Consider the following 25,425-nt stretch of genomic DNA (forward strand, 5'->3'; position numbering starts at 1 on the left):
GTATTTGTACAAGAATTGGAAGAATATGTTATTTGGAAGAATGTTAGATACAGTTGCATTTTAAAAGTCCTAAGAAGCCCTGCTTTGTCATCTAATATAACCAATCATCACTGTTACATCACTTCAGAACATGCAGAACAAAATGTTTTAATTTCAGTGTCTTTCCATGCATTACTACTCAAGTGTAGTACTAGACTGTGTTAACATTCCATTGGTCTTTAACTATTAACCTTCAGTACTTACATTGTGGACAGCTAAAACTGTATTGCACACGTCCAGGGCTGGTAGAAGGACGTCTAAAGGTTTGCTTTGGTTTTTTTCTCTCCCAGGATTTTATAGGTTGTACGGCTTGTGGGGTGGGTACCAGGTCTGTAGTTGAAATGTTATTTTAATGCCAGTTCAGCATACTGTTCAGCAGTGGTCCTTGGGTATTTTAATGAGGCTTTACGTATTTAGAGCAAATACAACCTAGCTCAGTTCTAGAAAATGCTGTAATTCATTGTGTCACATATAATTTTGGATACGGGTATGTCAGCATTACCTCTGTTCCCTAAAAACCAGGCTGTTAATGGTATTTATTTTATGATTTAATTGTTTCATCTCTAGGAATTTTTATGATGCCTTCTATTCTGCCCAAATATTTTCTTTTTCTCTCCGGCAAAATTCTTAAAAACTGTTTCTTTACGTTGAATAATACTTGCAGTTTTCATTATGCTCGATAATGTTCCTTCCTAAAGGACAGACCAACCATCTTTTGACTTTGGTAAGCTGAATTGAGAACATATAGTGAATACTGTTTAATAGATCAATTCAGGTTTGTATCTTTTTAATTTAGAAGTTGAGATCACTGATTTTAGTGAAGTTGCTGTATTCTTGTTTGAATATGTGAATTGAAAGAATAAATAGTTATTTTTTCCTTGACTGGGGTCCGAGGGGTTGGGCTAGAAGATTTTTTTTTTTTTTAGCATATTTTCTCTCTTACTGTTGAGATACTTATCTCAGGGTGTCATTTTCTTAAGAGTGATGCCATCCTCATTAGAGTGCTCAGGAGTGCACCTGTTGGAAACAAACAGGCAGCTCCATTGTCAGGTCAGCTGGCTTCCAGTACTGTAGGGGGAAACTTCACACTTCTAGTATCCAGAATGTTCTCAGTTTAAAAGCTCTTGCGGAGCAGTAAATAGAAGGAAATACATTTCCAGAGTATTGCAGTTAATCTCCACTTTTCTAGTACAGCTGAAAGAGCCCAGGATTGGACATTACTGTCCTGCTAATGATGCCGTTTCTTGGAAACTGTATCATGTCTCCTGTCTCTTACATTCCTTTTCCACCTCTTGAAACTGGGGTCAGAGAGAGATGAGTTGCCAAGTAGTGGAAATGAGGAATGCTGTTAGTAGGGCTGGAAAAGTGACAAGACGGTATTACTATGAAAAAGAAAAAACAGAAGTGAAAAGAAATTTCTACTAGCACTTAATATGAGAATTTAAAAAAAATGCTTGAGTGACTGACTATGCAGAGGTTTTTCCCAATTTAGATGACTCTCAAGTTAATGTAGATATTAAGGTGAATCAAATAGTATAGAAAACAGTAAAAACTATTCTGCATTTAAGAACTCTTCTAAATGGGAAACTGTGTGATAAGGTGTAGGTGATCAAATTACAAAATAGAAAATGTTCAACATGATCTCCCTGGAAGCATTGACAGTCATCAGGAAAAAAAAAATCTAAGTTTGTAAATGGTGCCTCGAAATGGAGGGTCTGAGTAACCTGACCCAGAAACCATTTATACAAATGTGCGTGTTTAAATTGGGAGTTGTTAACTTAGTTCAGCTGGGTTTGGGAGATGTACCTAGGTCTGTCCTCTTCCTTCTTCCACTTTTAAAACACGGGATCATGATTTGCTTGTCTAGTTTTTCTTCAGCGTTGATAAGAGTAGGTCAGAAAACTCTATGGAAAGGGAATTGTTGGGTTTCTCCATCAGGACGCGATTCCAGTGTGTGTGTGGTGGGGCGGGGCAGGGTATAGCCTGTGTCTATCTAGTTCCCTCCCTCCGTCTGTCTGTCTCTCTCTTTCATCTATCATTTTTGTATACTTTATATATGTCTTTCTTAAGACTAAAAGCATTGTTTATTGTCTTGAGAAGACAAAGAGGTTTATTCAGATCCAACTGCTTACTTTTATTAATTTTACTTGTTTTCTATGAGAAATTTAATTTTTCAAGCATCTTGAACTTTGGCAAGGGAAAACATTAAAGCAGATGTTAAATTAACGGGTTCTAAGGCAGGTGTACGTTAATAAGGAAAATACATATGTGCCTTTATGTATCGAGGTACATTTTTCCAGATTGGAAAATCCTTGGTTCATGTATGAACTTGTATAAATCTATTCACAAACATAGAACTGACCTCTACATGTACTGTTATATCCAAGTAAGCAAAAATGCCACCCATGCTACACTAAACCAAAGCATTCATAATTTTTTGCTGAGCTCAGCAAGTCATATAAATCTTGATTTTTTTTGAACTACTATGAAACAAAACATGCTACTCAAGACACGTTTATGTTATATTTGCTGAAATGGATCTTAATAGCAACTTAAGGTGCTATTGCTGGAGGGCAACTGTAGTTAGCAGTTAAAAAAAATCTGAAGGAACTTCTCAGCTCATAAAAGTTTTATGAGCTGAAAAATGCTATGGGGTGTATTTAACAGTGGTTCAGGGGATACTGAAAACATGACTCCTGTCTACTTCAGGGGTAATTTGCACACCTGCATTTTGAAAAATTATTGAAAGATTTTCTTTGTGAACACATAGAAGTCTACAGGATTTAGTAGTATGGGAAGAGTTTCTTCAATTCTATACTTTTTTTTTTTTTTAAAAGAACACTCCTCTAAATCGTCGAAAATGTCACAAGTTGGTGTGACAAAACTGTGAATGTTTCAAAAACTGGTGTGCTGTTATCTTTAAACCAAAGAATTATTTAGAAATGTACAGATATTAAATTCAAACATTATTACGTAAATGCTCATAGTTATAACCTTAAAATAGATGGTTTATTAGTTGTTTTTTTTTTAATGAGTTCATATGTACTCCATACTACTTGTCAGGCCAGCCTGATATTATTTGTTTCATCAAGCATTCTTTTTTGCTAGTTTTATAATTTATACCTTAAGTGTAAGGCAAGTGTAAAGCCAATATTAAACTAAAATGATACAGATATTAAAATATGGATAAAATTATTAATGTGATGGTATTAGAGATTAATGAGATGGTGAGAAAGATAATTTTGGCCTCTATCTTAGAATTCATTTTGCTCAGTTTCTGTATTGAAATTTATGGCACCTTATTGTTTTCATCATTGAGAAATAACTCTCATATGATTAATTCCTCCTGCATTTTTGTTTGTAGTTTGGAGAAATGTACACAAAGCTAAAGGTGTTGAGGAGAGGATGAAGAATAAGGGACACTGGCTCTGAGAATAGGAGATAGACACCTGGGCAAATGGCAATATTGATCTCATTGCATGCACAGTCATCACTTTTTAAAAGGCAATGTTTATATGAGATTGCTTCATATAACTTTTCAAAATTACATATTTTTCATTTTGATAGAATTGATTATATAGAAAAATTACTTTCAGATTTTTTATTATAGGAGAAGATTCCTTTCTTCAAACAAAATCTTATTAGGAACACTATATGTTAAGCAGATAAGAGTGGCTGTTCTGGTTAACATTTGAGAAAGGAGATCAGGATCCCCAATTTCTTGGGACCTCTCTCTTACCTTGTGGTAATTTCTAAATTAACATGTACCTCAGACCATGGCTAGAAAAAGAATAATACCATCTAGCTAATTCAAAAGAAAGCAGCAACAATTATTCATTCCTGAATGAGTTGATTTTTTTTAACGTAAAAACATTTTTTAAATTGGTCTGATTATCAGTACTTTATTTCACTTTCATCATACACATTCACTGATATTTACCTTTGAATAACTTGGTATGATGAGGAATAAAGCAAATTAAGCAAATCTAGGATTTGGTTTTTTTCAAAGATTTTATTTATTTATTTATTTGACAGAGAGAGAGAGAGAGAGAGTGTGTGCACAAGCAAGGGAAGCGGCAGGCAGAGGGAGAAAGAGAAGCAGGCTCCCTGCTCAGCAGGGAGCCTGTTGCGGGGCTCCATCCCAGGACCCTGGGATCATGACCTGAGCTGAAGGCAGATGCTTAACTGACTGAGCCACTGAGGCACCTGCAAATCTAGTTTCAATCTCATTGATGCCTATGTGTCATCAAGGTAGTACATAGTTACATTTCAGAATATCACGTGAATGTGCAGAGCTAAATCATCATCAAGCTCACAGAGCTTGATACTTTCAGGGCATGGTTTACGTATATTTTCATGTTTAAACTTCAGAGATCATTGCGAGACAGCTAGGGAAAGTATCGCCGATGGGCAAATGGAGGCACGCGTTTAGGTTTAGTTTGCTGCTAATATGGGGGGGCCACGCATGCTGTTCCGATACCTGCCGTGGCAAGAGAACAGCATCATGAAATCGGTAGCCCTGGGTGTGGGCTGCCTCTTTCCTGCAGGATTTTGGAGCACATCCCTGAAACTGGTTGGGGCCGGTGCTCGCACACACGAGTGGCTCTCCTTGCTGGGCCCCGCTGTGGCTCCCTGCCAGAGAAGCACATTTTTTTCTGCAGGGAATTAGGATGGCTTCTCCCATCCTTCCTTCACTGCCTGAAATCCAGAAAAGGATTGAGTTCCTCTTCTTTTTTTTTTTTTTAAAGATTTTTATTCATTTATTTGAGAGAGAATGAGAGAGAGCACATGAGGGGGGGGAGGGTCAGAGGGAGAAGCAGACCCCCCGCTGAGCAGGGAGCCCGATGCGGGACTCGATCCCGGGACTCCGGGATCACGACCTGAGCCGAAGGCAGTCGCTTAACCCACTGAGCCACCCAGGCGCCCCGAGTTCCTCTTCTATTAGTCAAATCATGAAAAGGAAGAGGCTATCTTCCCTTTGTTTCTATACTTTGAAGAAAAGAATTGACCTTAGTGTGTTTCTGAATTATTAGTGAGTTTAACCCTACACTGCAGATCAATGGTTACCTTTAAAAAGTCCTTATAAGTGAAGTATCTTGTATGTGTCACACATACATGTGCATACCACTCACATGTAGACACGCATACACAAACACACAGTAGATCCTCCATTTTTAAAATGCTCTATGAATGTTTGATAACTCACTCACCTCGAGGAAAAATTTAAGAAACTGAAATTGTTTCTTCACAGGTTGAAGTTTAATAAAAGACGTGTTCCACAGATAGCTAAAAAGACCTTTGTTATCTGCTAACATGAGCCTCTTCTTTCTGAAAATAGCATTTGCAGTTATAACTTAGAGTCATCAAAACTACTGCTGAGGTGGGGCACCTCAGTTCGCCCCATAAGATCCATGGCAGAGGCAGTTGACATCATGGAAGGAGCCTTTGGAAACAGTCCTGGGTTCATTGTCAGCATTGTGATTTCCATCTGTTTGGTCTTAAAAATTGCCTTATCTCCAGAGGCCTCAGTTGTTACAACATTTAAAACGTATAATAAGACTACACACTCGCCAGGTTGCTAGGAGGAGAAAGGGATCTCTTCAAGGGCTTGTCCATCGCTGTGGTAGGCACCTCACACAGTTAATCCTCCCGTGACAACAAAGCACTCTGCATAGTGCCTGGCACATGAGGACTACTGAGGACAAATTAATGCCCTCTCTGCTTTAGCAGGTATTTTACTCTGGACTTCTACACGTAGGGACACTTAGATTGTTTTGTACTGTGAATAGGTAAAAAAAGAATTATCTTAAAATTCAAGATTTAGACCACAGGGAGCCAAATATAACTATACTATAGTATCTACGTGACTGTAAGAGCTTGTTAAAATTTTAATCCTCTGTGAATTGTGGTTGTCTAGGGTGATGCCATTTTGGGTGCAAATCAGAAGCAGCTGCAACCCTTATTTAAAATGTAAATGTAGTATTGATTCTACAGCACCTACATGTAGAATTCATTAGCTTTCTGCTCTTTTTTCATGTGTGAGAATTGGGCTTATGATTTTGATAACCACCCATTTAATTTTTTTTCCCAAAGACAAAGATCTTTTTATAAATTCTTTATAAATTTTTTCCAGGTACTAGGCCTAGTCTCTTCTTGCATATTCATGGAATGCATGGGCATTCCCTGCTGTCTTTTTGTTGTTGTCAAGGAAACCCCCAGTTCTCTACACAGGGATTACATTCTTCTTTCTTAATAGCTCTTAGATCATTCATTTGTGCAATGAATAAAAAATGTATTCATGGGCCCAGACAGTGTTCAGAACATTTTTGAGGGAAGGGATGTAGCCAAGGGGAGAGACATGCATCGTGAGAGGAGCAATAGGGATAAAAGAAAAGGAAAAAGAAAATGCTCTCTGAGATTTCATTTTAATGAGGTAAAGCTGAAAATTGTATGTTTTTAATAAGGCATTGCCTTTTTGTATCAGTTCAGAAAATGTATAACGTTACACCTCAGTGAGGTCAGTTTGTCAGGTACAAGAAGAAGAGTTGGCTAATCATTTGCTTTATTGGTGGAATGATTCCAAGAAGGGGGCCCTGGCTGCAGGGTAGGGATTGGGGATGTGTTTTGGTGAAAACTGTTGTATATTTTTTTCATTTGTATCGAAGTGCTTTGAATTTTTAACACCATACTTGAGGTGATAGAAAATGTAACATCATGTGGGCATGATGTGAACAACTGAGAACCTATTTTATTGTATGAAAAAATGGTGTTCCTTAGAGAGATATGCTGGTATTTAGACTTTGTGAGTATGAATCAGGAGGAAAACACCTATCTATTGGCAAAAAGCCTGTTAATTGTTCTTAAAAAGAATGATTTGATTCTTGGGAGGAAAATAAATTATGATGAACCCTCTAAATACTTACTGGAATCATTGCGATAATGGACAAAGTATTTCTTCATAAATAATTTAAAGTGTAAACAGGAAAGGAAGAATCTCTGGAGTGAGAGAAAAAGTTTATTTATATTTCAGCATCTGTGTCTATAAAAATTTGATCTATCATGTCACGATATTATGCCCAGATTTGCTTGCACACATGTGTAATCACTACACACTACCTTGACTGGCTTCTGGTGGCTTCGTCCTTTGGCTTTGTGCCATAGTCTTCTTTCTCACAGGGTGACTTAGTTGCTTTGGCTATGTGCTGCAAAGAGTAAGTTTCTCAAGGTTTTGGTTTTCCTAAGTTGAGAAAGGAAAAAGGAAATATATTAAGGTATATTTCTGTAGAGTATAACGGAATATAGTATAGTTACCATTTTTCACTATGCTGCACTCTCACCTTGCTCTGCTCTGTAGGGAAGCCATTTTACTCTCTGCAGATGAAACATTCTCCTCCCATCTCTTCACACTTACTTCCAGGAGATAATTGGAGGCATTGAAATAAAATCATTCAGTCAGGGGCGCCTGGGTGGCTCAGTCGTTTAGAATCTGCCTTCGACTCTGGTCGTGATCCCAGGGTCCTGGGATCGAGCCCTGCCGCGTCAGGCTCCCTGCTCGGCGGGAGGCCTGCTTCTCTCTCTCCCACTCCCCCTGCTTGTGTTCCCTCTCTTGCTGTGTCTCTCTCTGTCAAATAAATAAATAAAATCTTTAGAATAAATAAATAAATAATAAATTTAAAAAAAATAAAGTCATTCAGTCAGGCTATTGTGTGCCTGGAGAAAAGAAGATAAGGCAATCTATTGCGTAATAGGGAAGGCAACTTGAAATAATTAGTAAGCAAAAACATATAATAAAGGCTATTTGCTTGCTTGAGTAAAAAGATAAAATTAGACGTAATATGAAATAAATTAATAGAAGAAGCATCTTTAGATTTGGCTTCACAGGAAACTCTGGACACTCATTCCCTCACTGAGCAACCACCCAGCTTGCCCCAGGACAGAGGGGCAGGGGTGGGCCAGAGCTAAACTAACCAGGCACCAGGCAGCTAACCAACAGTGACGCATTCTGACTATAGGGGTTTGAGAAACACCAGGAAATGGCCCAGTGCATAAATATTGCCAACACTGCTTCTCAACGCTCGCTGTCTATTAGAATGGCCAGGGAGCCTTTAAGTAAAAATGCCCACGTCCCCATCCCTCATCAGACAACCTGAATCTGGATTTCTGGTGGGGGGACTCGGGCATTTGTACTTTTTGTTAGTTTCTTTTCTTAAATTTGCTTCATTTATTTTTCATTACTAGATATCTGTATTTTAAAACGCATCTCATGTGATTTTGATACACAGTGAGTGTTGAACATTAGTAAAGTAAAGGCTTTCTGACCTGCCGACAGCTGGCTAAAGTAGACACTCCTGGGGAAGGGGATGCTTTAAGCCTCTGCCAGTTAAGCTGTACTTTACCAATTTTAAGGAGAAAAAGAATTATGTCTGATTCAGTCTCCTCTGAGTGAAATGGTGCTCTTTGATCATATTTTGGGAAGTGTAGCTTTTGTCACAGGTGTTAAAATGAGCCTTGGCATCTGTAAGTAAGGAAGAAAATAGAATTAAATATCATTAAAATACATGTTTTTTAAAAGTTTCAGGAATAATTGTAATTGAATCAGAAGTAATGGTAAGGGGTGAAAAATATGTCTTGAATTACCCAGACTGCATACCTCACTTTGTGGTATCCATGTTACCTTCTCTATATCAACATGGAAACTGTAAGGAAATACATATGGTTATGGCTTAGGGATTCTTCTGACTCTACTACCAAAGTGACTTTGTTCATTATACATTTACATTAAGAAAAACAGTGATTACCACCCTGATACAAGCCTATATGGAATCCTGGATTTGGAATAAGGTGAATGATAAAAAAAAAAAATTGAAACTGTGTCTGCACATTTGGATTATCTGGATTATTATATCCAGAAGAGTCTTTACTGTTTGCGTTATCTGTATGGTTCTTTAGTTGTATCTTAAGAATTCGATCCGCTACTGCAATCAAAAGACAACAATTTCTTCAGCCTAAAATTCACATTTTTCAAAGGAAGTATTGAACTCTAATAGTAAACATTTTCTTTCTTGATGATAAAAACCTGAGCAGACATTCTTCCAACAAAATTCTCAAAGAGGGGCTGTGTGGCAAGAGTATGAAGGGCATTCATGTTTAAAGGATCCCTTCACTCACTTTAATTACGAAATACAGAATTTAGAATGGGAGGTGAGACAAAAATATAAACACAGCTAAGGAATTTATAAATAAGAAACAATATGACCTAAGTCCTGTGGCATACACATCAAAGATACAACCAGTTTGGGCTGAGGAGTTTTAGAGAAGATGTCCTGGAGAACTGAGGCTTTAGCTGGATCATTCATAAATGCATGGGTGAAGTTCAAAGGAGGATTTGTGAAGCATTCCAAGTTGGGGGTGGGAGGGCTCTTCTTGAACGGAAGTTGAGCAGGGAATGAGGAGGATAATAAGAAAGGGACATGGAGTTGCTGGGCTCCAAGGCAGAGAAGCAGAGAATTCTAACAGAACTGAAGGAAGAGGATAAATATGGGGACAGTCAATGGGACTGTTCGAACACCCTGTGTGAAGAGGTCAGGTGGAAGGAGGTGAGCAGAAACTGTGGACTTTTGAAGAAAGGAGTAACATAATTAAAAATAACCTGGTGTCTGGCAAAGTTTATCTTACCAGCTATAATTTAGAGGTCTTAGAAAGGAAGTATAAGCATATTTATTTAGGGGAGGCAGTTGTTTTACTTTACTCAAAGCTTTTACTTAAATTTTAAATCCTTGATCCTGACCGAAGTGTTTTTCTGGTGTTAGGATATTTGGTACCTATCTATCTCTTTATCTATCTGTCATCTATCAAAGGCTTTGACAATGTTGGAGAACTAAAGTGAAAAAGATAATAAGTGTAATGTCTTTTGTTGGTTTTTGTTTATTTGTTATATTTTTAAGCAACTGTGAAACCTAGATAACCTGGCTTACTTCTCTTTCATATAGCTCTTTCTCTTATTGTTCAGAAATGCTTGAAGGTCCCAAACTTACTTGATTATGCTCTCCAGGAAAGCCCTTGCTCTTTAAAAATTGGAAGTTATGAAGTCCCCGGGGCCTTTTTTATAAGTAAGAAGAGGCCACACTTGGTGATATCTCCTTAAGCGCACTTAGACCAGATGACTGTATCTAAACACATTCTTTCCACTTGAAGGAACAGCATCATTAGTGGATTATCTCAAGTTGGGGAGAAGAGATGATTCCCATTTATCATCCTCATAACATGTCTGCCTCTTAAATTTGAGGCCATCAGAAACGCTTATGTTGTTTATACACATATATCACTTTGTGGGTATAAAATTCATGAATTGAGAAATACCGAGCCCCTTGCTCAGCAAGAGGAGGCTGTCAGTATAAGATAACATGCTTGGGAGTTGCACCAAATGAACCTCAACTAGCAGAGTTAATAGGGAGATATGGGTCACAGAATCTAATGCTGGTCTCCCAAACTTTAATCTCTCTCATCTCTGGGGAGATTGAGTATTGATATAAATATCACTTGATTTTCAGTTATTGAGGTAATTAATTAAGGATGCAAAAATATCTGAAGAGATTTGGGGAGGGTGTTTATATCTTGATTACTAATGTCAATTTTTGTAACATATTGAGTTGGCACTATTTTTAGTGTCTCAAATTTTGAAAATATTGGGGGAATTTAGGATGTCTGAAACAATCTGATTGAAATTTATATTAGGTGGGAGTGCCTAGGTGGCTCAGTGGATTAAGCATTTGATTTCAGCTCAGGTGATCTCAGGGTCCTGGGATTGAGCCTGTATGGGGCTCCCTGCTCAGTGGGGAGTCTGCTTCTCCCTTTCCTCTGCCCCTCCCCCGGCTTGTACGAACTCTCTCTCCCTCCCTCTCTCCCTCTCTCTCTTTCTCTCTCAAATAAATAAATAAAATCTTAAAAAAAAAAGGAAGTTTATATTAGGGGATTGTCTTTGCTTCCTGAGGTGCCAGCATTTTATTTTAAATTAAGAACACATCAAATATGAATGAAATTGAGGCATTTGTTTCTGCCTGGCTGTTGGACCTATAGGTATGTGTCAGAAAACATATAAACATCTTAAAGAACTTCAAAATTCCTCTAAATTCTGTAAGTATTGCTCAGGCACTTCAGTATGGTTGCCTATTGTATTTTTAAAATAAGGAAACAAAATATTTCTGTTACACATTAAAATGAAATTCATTTTACTAAAGAAATGTGATCCTAATAGATCTCTGCTGAGTAAATTGGTATATAGTTATATTTAATTAAAAGCTCTTAAACTTATATTGTAAAATTCCCCAAAGAGAATGTGAACTTTAGCCAGCTGCCTGTGCATCTTAGCAACTATATTTTGTGTCTGCTAACATCATGACTGGAAGATTGCGCTATGTCCACAAAATTCTGCCGTGAAGTACTTAAAAATACTTGGTGAATAATTTGAGGTCGGCTCGCAATTAAGCGTTATGTGAAAGGCCATTAAAGAATCTATTAACTGTGGTACTAGTATATTCAAGTCAAGCTGTAAAAATATATTCGTATAAACATAGAACAGATTATACATACACTGTGTAGAGTTCTGTGGTTTGACTCTTGAAATCCAAATAAAAGTTATATTATCCTTAGAATAAAATTTAAAATAGAGAGTCTTTTATAAGGACTTGTTCATCTAAGAGCTGGGAGTGTTAATTACTCCATTAGGTTGCACTGTTAATAGGAAATAGAGCAGATCATGATTCTGGAATAAGATACCTACTTTTATAATAGCACAAGTGTCCCCGCCACCACACCCCACAAAGAAATTTTTATGGTTTGCAATAATGGTAGTACTTATAACTCCCTAATAACATGTGTGGTAGGTGGGGGCAGTACCAAGAATGAGGGATGAAGAAGTAATTTTAAAGACTGAATCACGAAGAGGAGCAAATAGGAATCTGGGTGAGTTGTCAGGTAGAAATGACAGGAGTATGGGATGGTGGGAAAGAACTCGTCCATCCATACTGGGTAGATTTCAGAGCTCCACACCCCCTGTGAGATTTTAAAAGTATGGGAACACACTAGCCACACTGACAGAATAAAATGTAGATTGATCTGCAGAGAATCTGTTGGTGGAAAAAAAATTACCTTTAAAGCCCTAGATAATGAACATTTCCCTCACCCTCAAAACAATATTAAGAAATCTGATGAAACCATTTGGAAGCTGACACAACTTATTTAAGCAATGAATATTAGCTACTTAATTGTGAGACTAGGGAAAAAGGAAACAAAATAATTTCAACTCTTATTTTGTATCTGTTTTATTTAAGAATTCCCCTTTAGTAGAACATTTTTGTGATACACATCAAATGAGCACTTTTTAAAATATATCTCTTCTTCTCAGTTACTGTTTAGTGTGATGCGCTGGTAGTTCTTTGGTGATTGCCAGCCTCATGGTACAATGAGAAGCATGAGACAAAACAGCTTAAGATGATTCTATGTTTTCTTGGGCGCCTGGGTGGCTCAGTTGGTTAAGCGACTGCCTTCGGCTCAGGTCATGATCCTGGAGTCCCGGGATCGAGTCCCGCATCGGGCTCCCTGCTCGGCAGGGAGCCTGCTTCTCCCTCTGACCCTTCCCCCTCTCATGTGCTCTCTGTCTCTCTCATTCTCTCTGTCTCAAATAAATAAATAAAATCTAAAAAAAAAAAAACGTTTGGGCGCCTGGGTGGCTCAGATGGTTAAGCGTCTGCCTTCGGCTCAGGTCATGATCTCAGGGTCCTGGGATCGAGTCCCGCATTGGGCTTCCTGCTCCTTGGGAGCCTGCTTCTCCCTCTGCCTCTCTCTCTCTCTCTCTCTGTCTCTCATGAATAAATAAATAAATAAATCTTTAAAAAAAAAAAAGATGATTCTATGTTTTCTACTATTCTGAAAGCAAGTCAGATCAGATACTTGGGAGGCAGGTGCAAGAAGGAATCCTAGATTAAATGTAATGATTGATAGTTTGCAATATGTACACTCAAAAATTTTCCTTTTCAAATAAAGAGAAAAGAGTTTAGTAAGGCCATTTTTCTAACCTATTGGAAAGAGCATCTGTTTGAAAGAGAGAGAGAGGCAGGCAGACAGACAAACAGACTTGGAAGATATTCTTGGAGGTCCTAGGTCTCTATAGAGTTGGTAAGCAAGGGTCTGCAATACAATCTGATACATAATAGGTAGTACATTTTATGCAGTCAGTTGTCTTCTGGGAAGATAATACAGTTGGGTGGCATGCACGGTTGTGGTAGTGAATTTAATTTTGTGTGCAAAAACCAGTATGAAACCGACTGTTCGTGAAGAATATGCAAAGGCCAACTCTGCTATGTTTGTATTGCTGTGATTGAAATATTGTGATATTTACTTAGGTTAGAAAATGGAATATATTGCATCTAACAGTTGAATCTTTTAGTAAAATGTTCTGATACAATAGTCTACAATGCTAAGGGAAGTCCCCATAGATTCATGTGCAATAAGAAATGTTGAAGTTCATTATCCAAGTGGAAACTGGACTAAAACAATGTTATACTTTGTTCATTGGAACTAAAATGAGAGAATATAAAGTGAATGCCAGGGTGTTTTATTAATTGAATTAAGTAGATTTAATAAGAATTGATAGTCAATGAAATTATTATATAAATTGTTGATTTACAATTGTAGTTTTTCTTTGTCTTCTATCCTGGGGGCGGGGGAAACATTTTATTTGAAATTATTCATTCCTTTGTAAAACATCTAAGTGAACATCATGACATGTCGGTTCCTTTGACACACAGATAGTTGATACACTGACATACCTTAGTGTCTTCTCTCTTTCTCTCTGCTTTTCTTCACTCCACTAATTTTTAGAGCTACCAACATCCTACATTGATGGGACCTCCATTTATATTCACTAAGAAGATCATGGGATATGTTTATATCAGGTTTTCTTTTTTTACTATTTTTTTAAGTAAGGAATTTATGTAGAAACCTATATAAACCTATACAGGCAATGAGTGTTGTTTGTCCTGTTCCTGGCCTAGGAGTTTATAAATAAACACTATTAAGCAGTCATTTCCTTATTTATCCCATGTTTGTTTGGAGAAGCTTGGCTGAATGGTTAGTTTTATCTCCATTATTTGTAAAACAGTACAAAATGTGGTGGGGATTCTTTCTATGCTTGACACAGACCTATGTGTTTCTTATTTAAAATTCTTTCCATATTTAAATGAAAGATATTGTGTGAATTTAGTGTCTGTGTGTGTGATAATTCTTGATGTGAATTCTAGTTTTATTTACACCTCATGAAACCTAATGCAAAAGGTTGAATGCAAAACGAGAGTATTAACAACTGAAGATATGCATATTTTTGAAGCTCCAGTTAGATGCTATAAAGTTGTACAAAATAGTTTAACTGAGTCTGGCTTACCTCAACTATGTTAAAATAGTATGAGCAATGAAAGACTACTTAGTTTGTTGATTAGATAAAATTACTGATGTGATATTTCAAAAGATTCATTTGTACAAAGGCATTTAAAACGTATTCACATATACATATCTGTACATATGCATATATATTATCACACATTTTTTTTCATAGCAAAACAGTGGGCTTCATTGCAAGCCATATTAAGAGGTGTTATTATCTGAAGATCTTAAAAGTGTCCTCTTTTAAAACATACACCATGAGACACTGTAAGATCACAGTAACAACTTTAGTGATCTAATATTGAAAGAGCTTATGCTTTTAATTATACTTTTTTGAAAAAATGTAAGGCATTTAGTCATGTTCTTGTTTGGCAATTAGGAGTTGTTACAGCATCTGTGGCAGAAATCATTTGTCTTCATTTTATATTTTTGTAATGTACTAGAGTTACGCGTTGATCTCACTTCTCTTATGGTAGAAGTATTTTTTATTCATTTGACTACCCATAAGCTCTTGTGTCCATAGTTGAGAGGCTGAATGTCTGAGGTGGAATGAGAAGGAGATTTGGTTATAGGGCATATGGTTAGGGTAAGAATATGCATAGGGTAAGAATAATCCTATGCAAGTAATAGTTTATGGAGATTACGCAGTGAAGATGTGATGGGATACAGAAAAGAGTTTTCTTTTTTGCTTTTATTAGGGCCAAAGGGATAAAGGTAAATATAGTATATGTCTTCCAGTTCCATAAAAGTCTTGTGGTCTTTGGTTTTCTAAGCAAACCATAGTTAAAAACATAGAGGAGTTTCTTAAAGTTTTTACTGATAGTTCATATACTTCTGAATTTATTTTGATGCATAAAGAATACAGGCAAGACCTGTTCCTTCTCAATAGGGTTTTTTCCTCGTCTGACTTGTCAGTAAATGCTAGATGTTGATCCTTTCATGCATGGAAAGGAGTGGCTTCTTGCTACAGGAACAATCTCCCTACTAATGGGGGACAGGGGTGGCTCCGTCGTAATTATTCCTTCTGTAAGCTGCGCAGGTTTCGCCTGAGCATTTGTGGCATGAATTGGGGCTCAGCCGAAAATGAATTCTGCAGCAGTATTCCTGGGGTGGGAGAGTGAGACACTGTGCAGTCCTCCATGCTGCTTTTTGTCTTCTTCATGGGTCCTTGCATGCACAGACACCTTTCGCCATGACACTGGGACAAGGACAGCTGCAGTGGCAGAACTCTGTCCTCGGACAACTGAATTCCACTCTGATAAAAGTGATACAACCCAGAATTTCCTCCTTCCTGGTGCCCAGACAAGGGGTTTGGCTGGTGTATTTCTGGAAGCAGAAGAGCCCATGGAGCTTAGTGGTTGGTACCTTATAGCAATTTACAATCTAGGGAGTGCTCTGAGGATATGTGTTACTTAAATTTTGCTAGTTCGGATGTTTAGGTGTGACTCCTGAACTTCCGTTGGAGAAAATGTTAATAAAAAGAACTGTATGTAACTGACCCAATCCAGATCGCCTCTCATGAAGGACAAAGGTGTAAAGCATGGTGGGCTCTTCCTTCCTTCCTGGTGTTCTCAGTGAGCTCTCCCTGCGCGGAGCCCCCCATGCAGGGCTTCCTATCCTGGTGTCTGGTCCATGGCTGCAGCCTACACAGCTAAATCTTGTCTCACTGTTACACTGGGGAGGGACTGTTGATGCACTGTGAAAAGGCTATAAAGAAACCTCTCTTTTGCTTTTCTGAAAACAGTCTTCTCTAGGACAGATTATGGCAAGAGAAGGAATCTCTTCCCATTTCCTTATTGAATAGAGGGTGTCTCAGCCTCCCCTTACATAAAACAGTAATCGCTTACTTTTTCTGTATGATCTGGTCAAATGGTCTTAATTTTTCTTTTTTTTTCAGTTCACACGCATATGAATTCCCACATTTCATGATTACAATGTACATATGTGACTCCTTGTTTCATTTTAAGGGCCTTGCTTTGTTAGACATGTTGAAGAGTTCTCATAACCTGTTTCTATAATCTTATATTGGATTTATTTTTCCTATTGTTAATGTGACTCCACAAATTTGGAGACTGAGAACCATGTGTAGAAGGGTGATTGCACTTTATGTGAAAAGATTTGAATCCTTCCTTGTGTGCGTGAGTGTGATCAGCCAGCCTTGCTATCGATTTCTTCTGTCGTACACTGCCAAATCTTCTATTCAAGTATTGTGAAAACTCTTTGTTTTTTTCAGGTCGAATGAGTGATTTGAGTGTAAGTGGTCATCCAATAGATTCAGAATCTAAAGAAGATGAACCTTGTAGTGAAGAAACAGATCCAGAGCACGATCTAATTGCTGAAATTTTACCTGAGTTAATTGAATTAGATCTGTACCACAGTGAAGAAGACGAAGGGGAAGACGAAGAGTGTGCAAACGCTACTGACGTAACGACCACCCCATCAGTGCAGTACATTAACGGCAAACATCTGGTCACCACGGTGCCCAAGGACCCAGAAGCAGCAGAAGCTAGGCGTGGCCAGTTTGAGAGTGTTGCACCTTCTCAAAATCTTTCAGACAGCAGTGAAAGTGAAACGCATCCGTTTGTGATAGCTGATCCTGGATTGTCTACCGCCGTGCAACCTAACGAATCGCAAGAAACAACTGAGTCGCTTGAACTGACGTGGAAGCCCAAGACTTACCCTGAAACACCCGAACATTTTTCAAGTGGTGAGCCTGATGTTTTCCCCACAGCCCCGTTCCATGAGAGAGAAGCCACAGAGGGGCCAGAATCGGTCACAGAGAGGGGGCCTGAACTTGATAATCTGGTCCATGAACATATAGAACCTGTACCTCTGTTTTCTGAAGAGTCTTCAGGAGATGCTGCCATTGACCAAGAATCTCAAAAACTGATCTTTTCAAGGGCTACTGAAGGAACATTTGGTGAAGAGGCAGATAAAAGTACTTCTATCACGTATACTCCAAGTATAGTTCCAAGTTCTGTGTCAGCCAATGTTTCAGAGGAAGTATCGGTTGCCTTCATAGGAAATGCCCTCCCTGATGGCCCATTGCCCACTGTAGAAAACTGGGTAGAAATAACCCCTAGAGAAAATGTAGAGCTCTCAGGGAGTCCTTCAATCCCATTTCCAGAAGGCTCTGGAGAAGCAGAAGAAGATAAAATGTTCACTGTGACAACTGATTTATCACAGAGAAATACTACGGATACACTGGTTACTTTAGACACCAGCAAGATCATGATCACAGAAAGTCTTTTTGATATTCCTGCAACGACCTTTTATTCCATTTCTCAACAACCTTCTGCAGAAGTCATGCCTACCAAATTTGGAGGGGAAACAGACACTTCTGAGTGGGTCTTCAGTACAGCTCTTGAAGGAAAGAAGAGGAAAGATGAGGAGAAGGGAACCCCAAGTACAGCTCCTACAGTTCAGGTGCATTCATCTACACAGAGATTAGATCAATTGATTTTACTCTCTGAATTAGAAAGCTCAAGTGAAGCTACATCTAGCGATTCAGCATCTACTACCAGGAACAGGTTTATGTCCTCGACAAAACCCACAGAATCTGAAAAGGAAATGACAAGTTCTACTCTTGTCTTTACAGAAACGAATGTTTTAGATGGTCTGGGGGCACAGACTGCTGAGCCCAGCAGTAGCAGTCAACCTGGGGTTCAGGGGGGGCCGTCCACTGTTCCAGGGAGCCCCACCTCTCTCTCTATGGAGCTGGGCTCTGGGGAAGCTGCTGCTGACCCAGAAATAGCCACTGTTTCTTCATTTTCATTAAGTTTAGAGTCTGAAATCCCAACCAGAAAGGAGATAGCTGGCACTCTGTCTCCCCATGTGGAAACTATATTCCCTTTTGAGCCAACAGGATTAGTTTTGAGCACTGTAATGGACAGAGAGGTGGCTGAAATTATAAGCCAAACATCCAAAGAGAACTTGATTTCAGAGGTCTCAGGAGAACAAAATCGTGGGCCAGAAATAAAGGGCATTTCTACAGATTTTCCTTTGGAAGAAGATTTCAGTGGTGACTTTAGAGAGTACTCAACAGTAACTTATCCCATAGCAAAAGAAGAAACAGTAATGATGGAAGGCTCTGGGGATGCAGCATTTAAGGATACCCAGATTTCATCATCTGTGATACCTACTTCAGATCACAGCAACCACAGAGCTGACTCAGAAGGACCCAATAGCACCTCTGTCAGCATTTCCACCTTCCCTTGGGAAGAGTTCACAGCCTCAGCTGAGGGCTCAGGTGAGCAGCTGGTCTCGGTAAGCAGCAAGGTGGACCAAGTGTTTCCCGGTGCTATGGGAAATATTTCTGGTACAGATTCCCCATTTAGTGACCAAGGACTGGGAGAAGAAGGTGCTGTTAATGAAGCCGATAAAAGGATCACCATTTTACCAACAGCAGAAGCTAAAGGTACTAAAGCCGCAACAGAAAAGGGAGAAGTGACAGTCAATGGCACAGTTTCAGTGAACTTTCCCCAGACTATGGAGCCAGCCAAATTATGGTCCATGCAAGAAGTCAACCCTGTAAGGCAAGGAACTGAAAGTGAGACAGCATCAGAGGAGAAGATTCAAGAACCAAAATCTTTTGAATCCCCTCAAAGCTCTGTTGCACCAGAACAAACAATTTTTGATTCACAAACATTTACTGAAACTGGACTCCGAACCACAGATTATTCTACGCTAACAGTGAAGAGAACTGACAGTACTGGTGAGGAAATGGAGAAGGAAGGCATTTCCTTCGCTGATATGTCTACTCCAGATCCAGAGGCAAAGGGCTTGGAACCCTATACTGCTCTCCCTGAAGTTACCAAAAAATCCCATTTTTTCTTAGCTACTACCTCAGTGACTGAATCTTTATCAGCTGAAAATGTAGTTACAGATTCTCCAATCCAAAAGGAGGAAACTCTAAAATCTTTTCCCAAGGTTGTGAGGCCCACAGTGAAAGAGTCAGATACCGATCTTTTATTTTCTGGACTGGGATCAGGAGAAGAAGTTTGGGCTACTACGGCATCAGTGAATTTTACTGAAACGGAACAAATCACTACCACATTCTCTCCCCAGGCTTCTCACATGGAGAGTTTAGAAACCAGCCTCATAAGTGATACAACCAAAGACTATGAGGAAATGGAAAATGTAGCAAATGAAGTTAGACCACCCATTTCCAAAACAGACAGCCTCTCTGAAGGTATTGAGACAGCATCCAGCCCAACCTTACTAGAAATTTTAAGTGACACCAGAACTGAAGGACCTTCTATGGCACCTCTCACTTTCTCCACAGATACTGAACATCCTCAAAATCAGACCCGTGGTCGGGCAGAAGAAATCCAGACTAGTAGACTACAACCAATGACTGAACAAGTCTCTAACGAGAATTCTTCAACAGCAGAAACAAAAGAAACGGCAACCCCTCCCTCTGATTTTCTGGCTAGAACTTATGGTCTTGAAATGGCCACAGGATTTGTTACATCACCAAAACCATCTGACTTGCTTTATGAACATTCTGGAGAGGGATCTGGGGAATTGGATATGGTTGATTTAGTCCACACTTCTGGAACTACTCAGGCAACCAGGCAAGGAAGCACCACATTTGTTTCTGATAGATCCCTGGAAAAACATCCTGAGGTTCCAAGTGCTAAAGCTCTTACTGTTGATGGATTCCCAACTGTTTCAATGTTGCTACCTCTTCATTTAGAGCAGAATGAAAGCTCCCCTGATCCAACTAGCACACTGTCAAATACAGTGTCATACGAGAGGTCCACAGAAGATGCTGCAGATAGTTTCCAAGACCATCTCAGAGGATTTGAGGATTCCACTGTAAAACCTAACAGAAGAAAAACCACTGAAAACATCATTATAGATCTGGACAAAGAGGACAAGGATTTAATATTGACAATTACAGAGAGTACCATCCTTGAAATTCTACCTGAGCTGACATCAGATAAAAATACTATCATAGATATTGATCACACTAAGCCTATATATGTAGACATCCTTGGAATGCAAACGGACATAGATCCAGAGGTACTATCAGGACCACATGGCAGTAGTGAAGAAAGCGCTCAAGTGCAAGAGAAGTATGAGGTAGCTGTTAACCTTTCTTTAACTGAAGAAAACGTTGAGGGCTCTGGTGACCCTCTTCTGGCTAACTACACTCAGACAACACATAATGAATCGATACCTTCTGAAGACAGAAGCCACTTAGATCCCATGGGCTTTACCTTCACAACTGAGCTCCCTGTTCCTAGCATAGAAACAGAATTAGATATTTTGCTTCCCACAGTGACATCCCTGCCCCTTCCTAGTACATCTGCCACAGTTAATCCAGAGACTGAAGAACCAAAAATTGAAGCAAAAGCCCTGGATGACGTCTTTGAATCAAGTACCTTGTCTGATGGTCAAGCTATTGCAGACCAAAGTGAAGTAATATCAACATTGGGCCATTTGGAGACACAGGATGAGTATGAAGAAAAGAAACATGTAGGTCCTTCATTTCAGCCAGAATTCTCATCAGGAGCCGAGGAGGCACTGATCGATCCTACACCCTACGTAAGTATTGGTACTGTGCACCTTATGGCTCAGAGTTTAACAGAGGCACCTAACATGATAGAAGGATCCAATCCCTCAGATTACACTGATACAACATCAGCAGTTTCAGCTTTTGCCAAGTTGTCCTCTCAGACACCATCATCTCTGCTCACTGTCTACTTAGGCAGTGGAGCCTCTGAACATGCAGAAGACCCCCCAGCAAGCGCTCTGCCTGGTACAGATGCTGGCACATCTCAGAGGTCTCTAGGAAAACTTGCAGATATTGAGGTGACTGTCACATCATCGACTGAAGAGCTCGTTCACACAACCGAGCCTCCATCCTTATCTCCTGACGCTGGATTAGAACCTTCAGAAGATGAAAGTCATCCTAAGTTATTAGAACACATGGAAACTTCTCCCACAGAACTGACTGCTGAAGAGGGAACTGAGATTCTCCAGGATTCCCAAACCCAAACCAATATTCAACTTTCTGAAGAAACAATGAAGAGCAGTATTCGAACCACTGAGCCTGGAACTGTGGTCATAAGCGCAGGTGACATTAAGTTAGAAGGTGCTACACTGTGGCCACATTCTACTTCTGCTTCTGCAGTTTATGGAGTTGAGGCAGATGTCGTGCCTCAGCCCAGCCCACAGACTTCTGAGAGGCCCACCGTTCCTTCCTCTCTGGAAATAAACCCTGAAACACAAGCAGCTTTGATCAGAGGGGAGGATTACACAGTAGCAGCATCAGAAGAGAAAGTAGCGGCGAGAATTCTTGATTCCAATACTCAGGCAACAGTAAGCATTGCAGAGTTAAATACTGAGCTTGCAACACCGTCATTTTCCCTTCTGGAAACTTCTAATGAAACCGGTTTCCTGATTGGCATTAATGAAGAGTCAGTGGAAGGCACAGCAGTCTATTTACCAGGTAAGGTCACAACATTGATAAATCTGTTTCCAAACTTGGAAACAGTCCCTTGGTCCTAACACATCTATGCATATAGTTTTTATTGTGATATTAAATCAGTGGAGAATTTTATATTATTCACATAATAACAGGACAGACCACATTACTGAGTCCATAATTAGATGCAAAGAAAGTGAGTGTAGATTATTTCTGGGCTTTATGGATATCCTTTGTATTCTTCTGGGTTTTCTCGCAACCTATGATTGCGACATAGGAAAAGTGAAATTGTTAATGGTGTAAAAATTCAATTTGGTTTTACCCATAACTAAAATATTGCTTTGTCATATGCCCTGTAGTTATACATCTTAGATAAAAACAGGGGGAAAAAAATCCCATTTTTAAAAATCTCTCATTGATGGGTGCTATTATGGCAATATCAAGATCTGTCAGGCCTTTAAAATTTTTTGAGTAGTAAATAACTCTAATAAACATTCACTATAGTTTGTGTAATATCAGTTATCAGTTCATACTTTTATGTAATTTCCTTGCTCCAGATAGTCTGCCTAATGCTTCTAGCACAGCGCCTAGCCAGAGTGGGTATGTATTTGCGCCCTGCTTGTCGAAAAAGGATTTCTGTGTTTTTTTGTTTTGTTTTGTTTTTTACCTGAATGGACAGAAAGCATGAGTTTGATATTGGTTCATACAGACTCTCTTATATGATCACAAAAATGCTGTGTTGTTATTATCATCATCCCCATATTATTATCCCTACTTAAGGGTGGGATGTGGATGTTCAGAGAAGTTCTGTAATTTGCCGGGGGTTGCATAGCCACACACACCATGGCATTGGTGGGATTTGAACCCAGATCAGCTCCACGCCAAAGTCATGGTCTTTTCATTGCTCTTTCCTGGTTTCTAGTTAATATAGTATAAAAGTGAATAATTGACATTTAATGATTTATAAGCCAGAAATCTTGGAGTATTTACTTTGTAGAATATATTTCCTTTTCATCTAGCTTGATAATGGTGAGAAGTCTCCTTTAACAGGGTATTTTCTAGTAATGTTATTTAAATAACAATGTCAGTGGAATCCACAAATAGCCATTACTACCTAGTGACATAGATTAAAAAAAAAAAATCAGTACTTCAAGGGCTGTGTTGTTGAAAATATGTTTTATTTTAATGAATATGTCTTACAGCATGGCTATGCTTAGGATTATTCTCCCGATCATTTCAATGTTATCTTTTGTGCCAGTAATGCTTCTGTTTGTTGTGCTTCAGATAGAGTAAAATAATCAATCATAAAGTGCAACTTTTATAAATGACTTGAAGTATTTTATGAATAAAATTAATCAGAGGTGGTCGATGGATTTTTTTTTTTTTGCTGTCACTCTATATTTAATCTGTAAATGATAACCTAGTAATCTGGCCAGTATTTATTCTCTTATAATTTAGTTGAAAATACCTCAGGTTGGTGAAAATACAATACAGAAATCATTGTTAAGTCATAGAGAGTTAGGTTTGACAGATGGATGAGAAATGTGTACCAGTAATCCAGACCACAGTATTTACTTAGAATGAGAGCTTGCGTCTTCATTACAAAGCAAATTGTGACTTTAGGCGAATTCAGTAAACAGCAGCTCACATTGGATTGCCTGGTTTCTCTGTCACAGGTTCAGCTTTCAGAGAGTAATACAAACTGTTTAGGGAAGAACAGAATTTGTCAAAACAAAACTTTCCTCCTAACCTAAACTACTTTAGGTTCACAGAAGGACCCACTTTCTTGCCAAGTCCTTGTCCCATAGTCTCAGCATGGTGTTGGAGTCTGTGGTGGGAATAATAATAATACTTCACATTTGTGTGGCACATCACAGTTTATCAAGTGCTGTCACATATGTGTCATTTTGGTTTTGCACCGAGGGCAGTGCGTAGATGTGTTGTGGATGGCATCCTTGACAGAGAAACAGTGTACTTTCAAAGGCAGAAGGCTAAAATGGCTAGGGAGATTTTGCATATTTTTAGAACTATAGGAGAAAGAGTCTTAGAAAAATTGGGGTCATATTTCAAGAAGTAGGTGTAAGCATCTGAATCAACCTGATTATAATGTTGAACCCATAGATGTGAATGTAGTATCTATCAAGTCTTTCTTGTAGTCCAGAATTTACCTAACACTCGGAAAGTTTGAGTTTGACTTTCTTGTGTGGAAAGACTCAGTTACCTTCTAGAGCAGTGCCTGCTTATTCCAATATTCCTTAAGTTCGTGTTTCTTAAGTAGATATCTTTTTTCATGTGTAATTACTTCAGGGTTTTGGGACTGAAGATTCTTGAAAATATAGTTTTTATTCCATATATAGCCTATTTATCTCAATTATTTTGTAAGACTTTCAACTCTTATCTGGATTTTTGAACATTTTGAAACATAAGCAATTCTGAAAAAGCATTCATAATAAATAGAAGCGACTCATGTAAATACAATTATCCAAGCAATACCACAGAATAATATATGTGCTTGAAGTATTGTAAAAGTATTTGCCTTTAGGAAACATATTTTAAAGTGTTTCTTCTCAGAAATTTGTGTCTCTGGCCTTTACATTTATCTTCTAGGACTGTTGATTTTATTTGTGTTTTAATAAGAAAATTGTAATAAAAATTTGGGGTTTCAAAAAAATTGGGAGTCTCATTTTAGGTGAGATTTTTGTCTTTGGGTGTGTTTTTATACAGTAGAGTTTAATTTATGTGTTGCTTTTCTTCAAGTATAGTTTAAAGGAGTACATTTGGAACGTGTTTTTGGAAAAAGCATATTAATGTAGCAGAAGAGACTTCAGTGCACACTTTCGAAGAAAAACAGTTTCTGAGCAATAAGTGGTAAAAGGCAATAATAATTCAAATGATGATAACAAGCCAAACTGCTAAAAAGAATGCATGTTTTGTGTATCCAGCCATTTCACATGAACTAACCTCGTTTAAAAGAATACATTTTCCATTCACTGTGCACATATGTGTAATCATTTTTGACTAAAATCAATTGCCATTATCATGCCGACTAAATCTGCAGTAGAATATATTAGTTGCCAGATACTGTACAAATTATTGTTTAAAAATAATGATGACTGAATCCCAGAAATGAATAGATGCAATTTGTAACAATTAGTTGTAATGCCAAGAAACACTCCAGAGAGTAAAGTTAATGTTAATTTTTGTGCGTAGTATCTAAATTGCTATGGTAAAGCTTATATTATGGTAGCAGTCAGTGGCAATTTATGCTACAATATATTAAAACCTGGATATGAGCCTAATTGTTTTTCTTACTTTCCTGAACATGGTAGGACCTGATCGTTGCAAAATGAACCCATGCCTTAATGGAGGCACCTGTTATCCTACTGAAACTTCCTATGTATGTACCTGTGTGCCGGGATTCAGTGGCGACCAGTGTGAACTTGGTAAGATGTTCTTGTCTGAAAGAGTGTAATGCTTTTCCAGAAGATATATTGGGGCAGAATTTATATTGCTCA

The 25,425-nt window shown here is 38.5% G+C and overlaps 1 protein-coding gene across 4 annotated transcripts in view; it reads left to right on the plus strand.

Moving 5' to 3' along the window:
- The window catches only part of VCAN (versican), a 146,428-nt gene that overhangs the window by 86,018 nt on the left and 34,985 nt on the right, over window positions 1–25,425 (plus strand). For 3 of the 4 annotated variants that reach the window (XM_035014786.1, XM_035014783.1, XM_035014784.1), the window contains 2 exons: window positions 16,709–21,934; window positions 25,240–25,353. In XM_035014786.1, coding sequence (XP_034870677.1) covers window positions 16,709–21,934; window positions 25,240–25,353 — 5,340 coding nt within the window. The remainder of the gene's footprint in view (window positions 1–16,708; window positions 21,935–25,239; window positions 25,354–25,425) is intronic. The other variant, XM_035014785.1, reaches the window with a different exon arrangement.

This window comes from Mirounga leonina, unplaced genomic scaffold, assembly GCF_011800145.1.
Source record: "Mirounga leonina isolate KUSES-001 unplaced genomic scaffold, KU_Mleo_1.0 Mir_168, whole genome shotgun sequence".
Lineage (NCBI taxonomy): Eukaryota > Metazoa > Chordata > Mammalia > Carnivora > Phocidae > Mirounga > Mirounga leonina.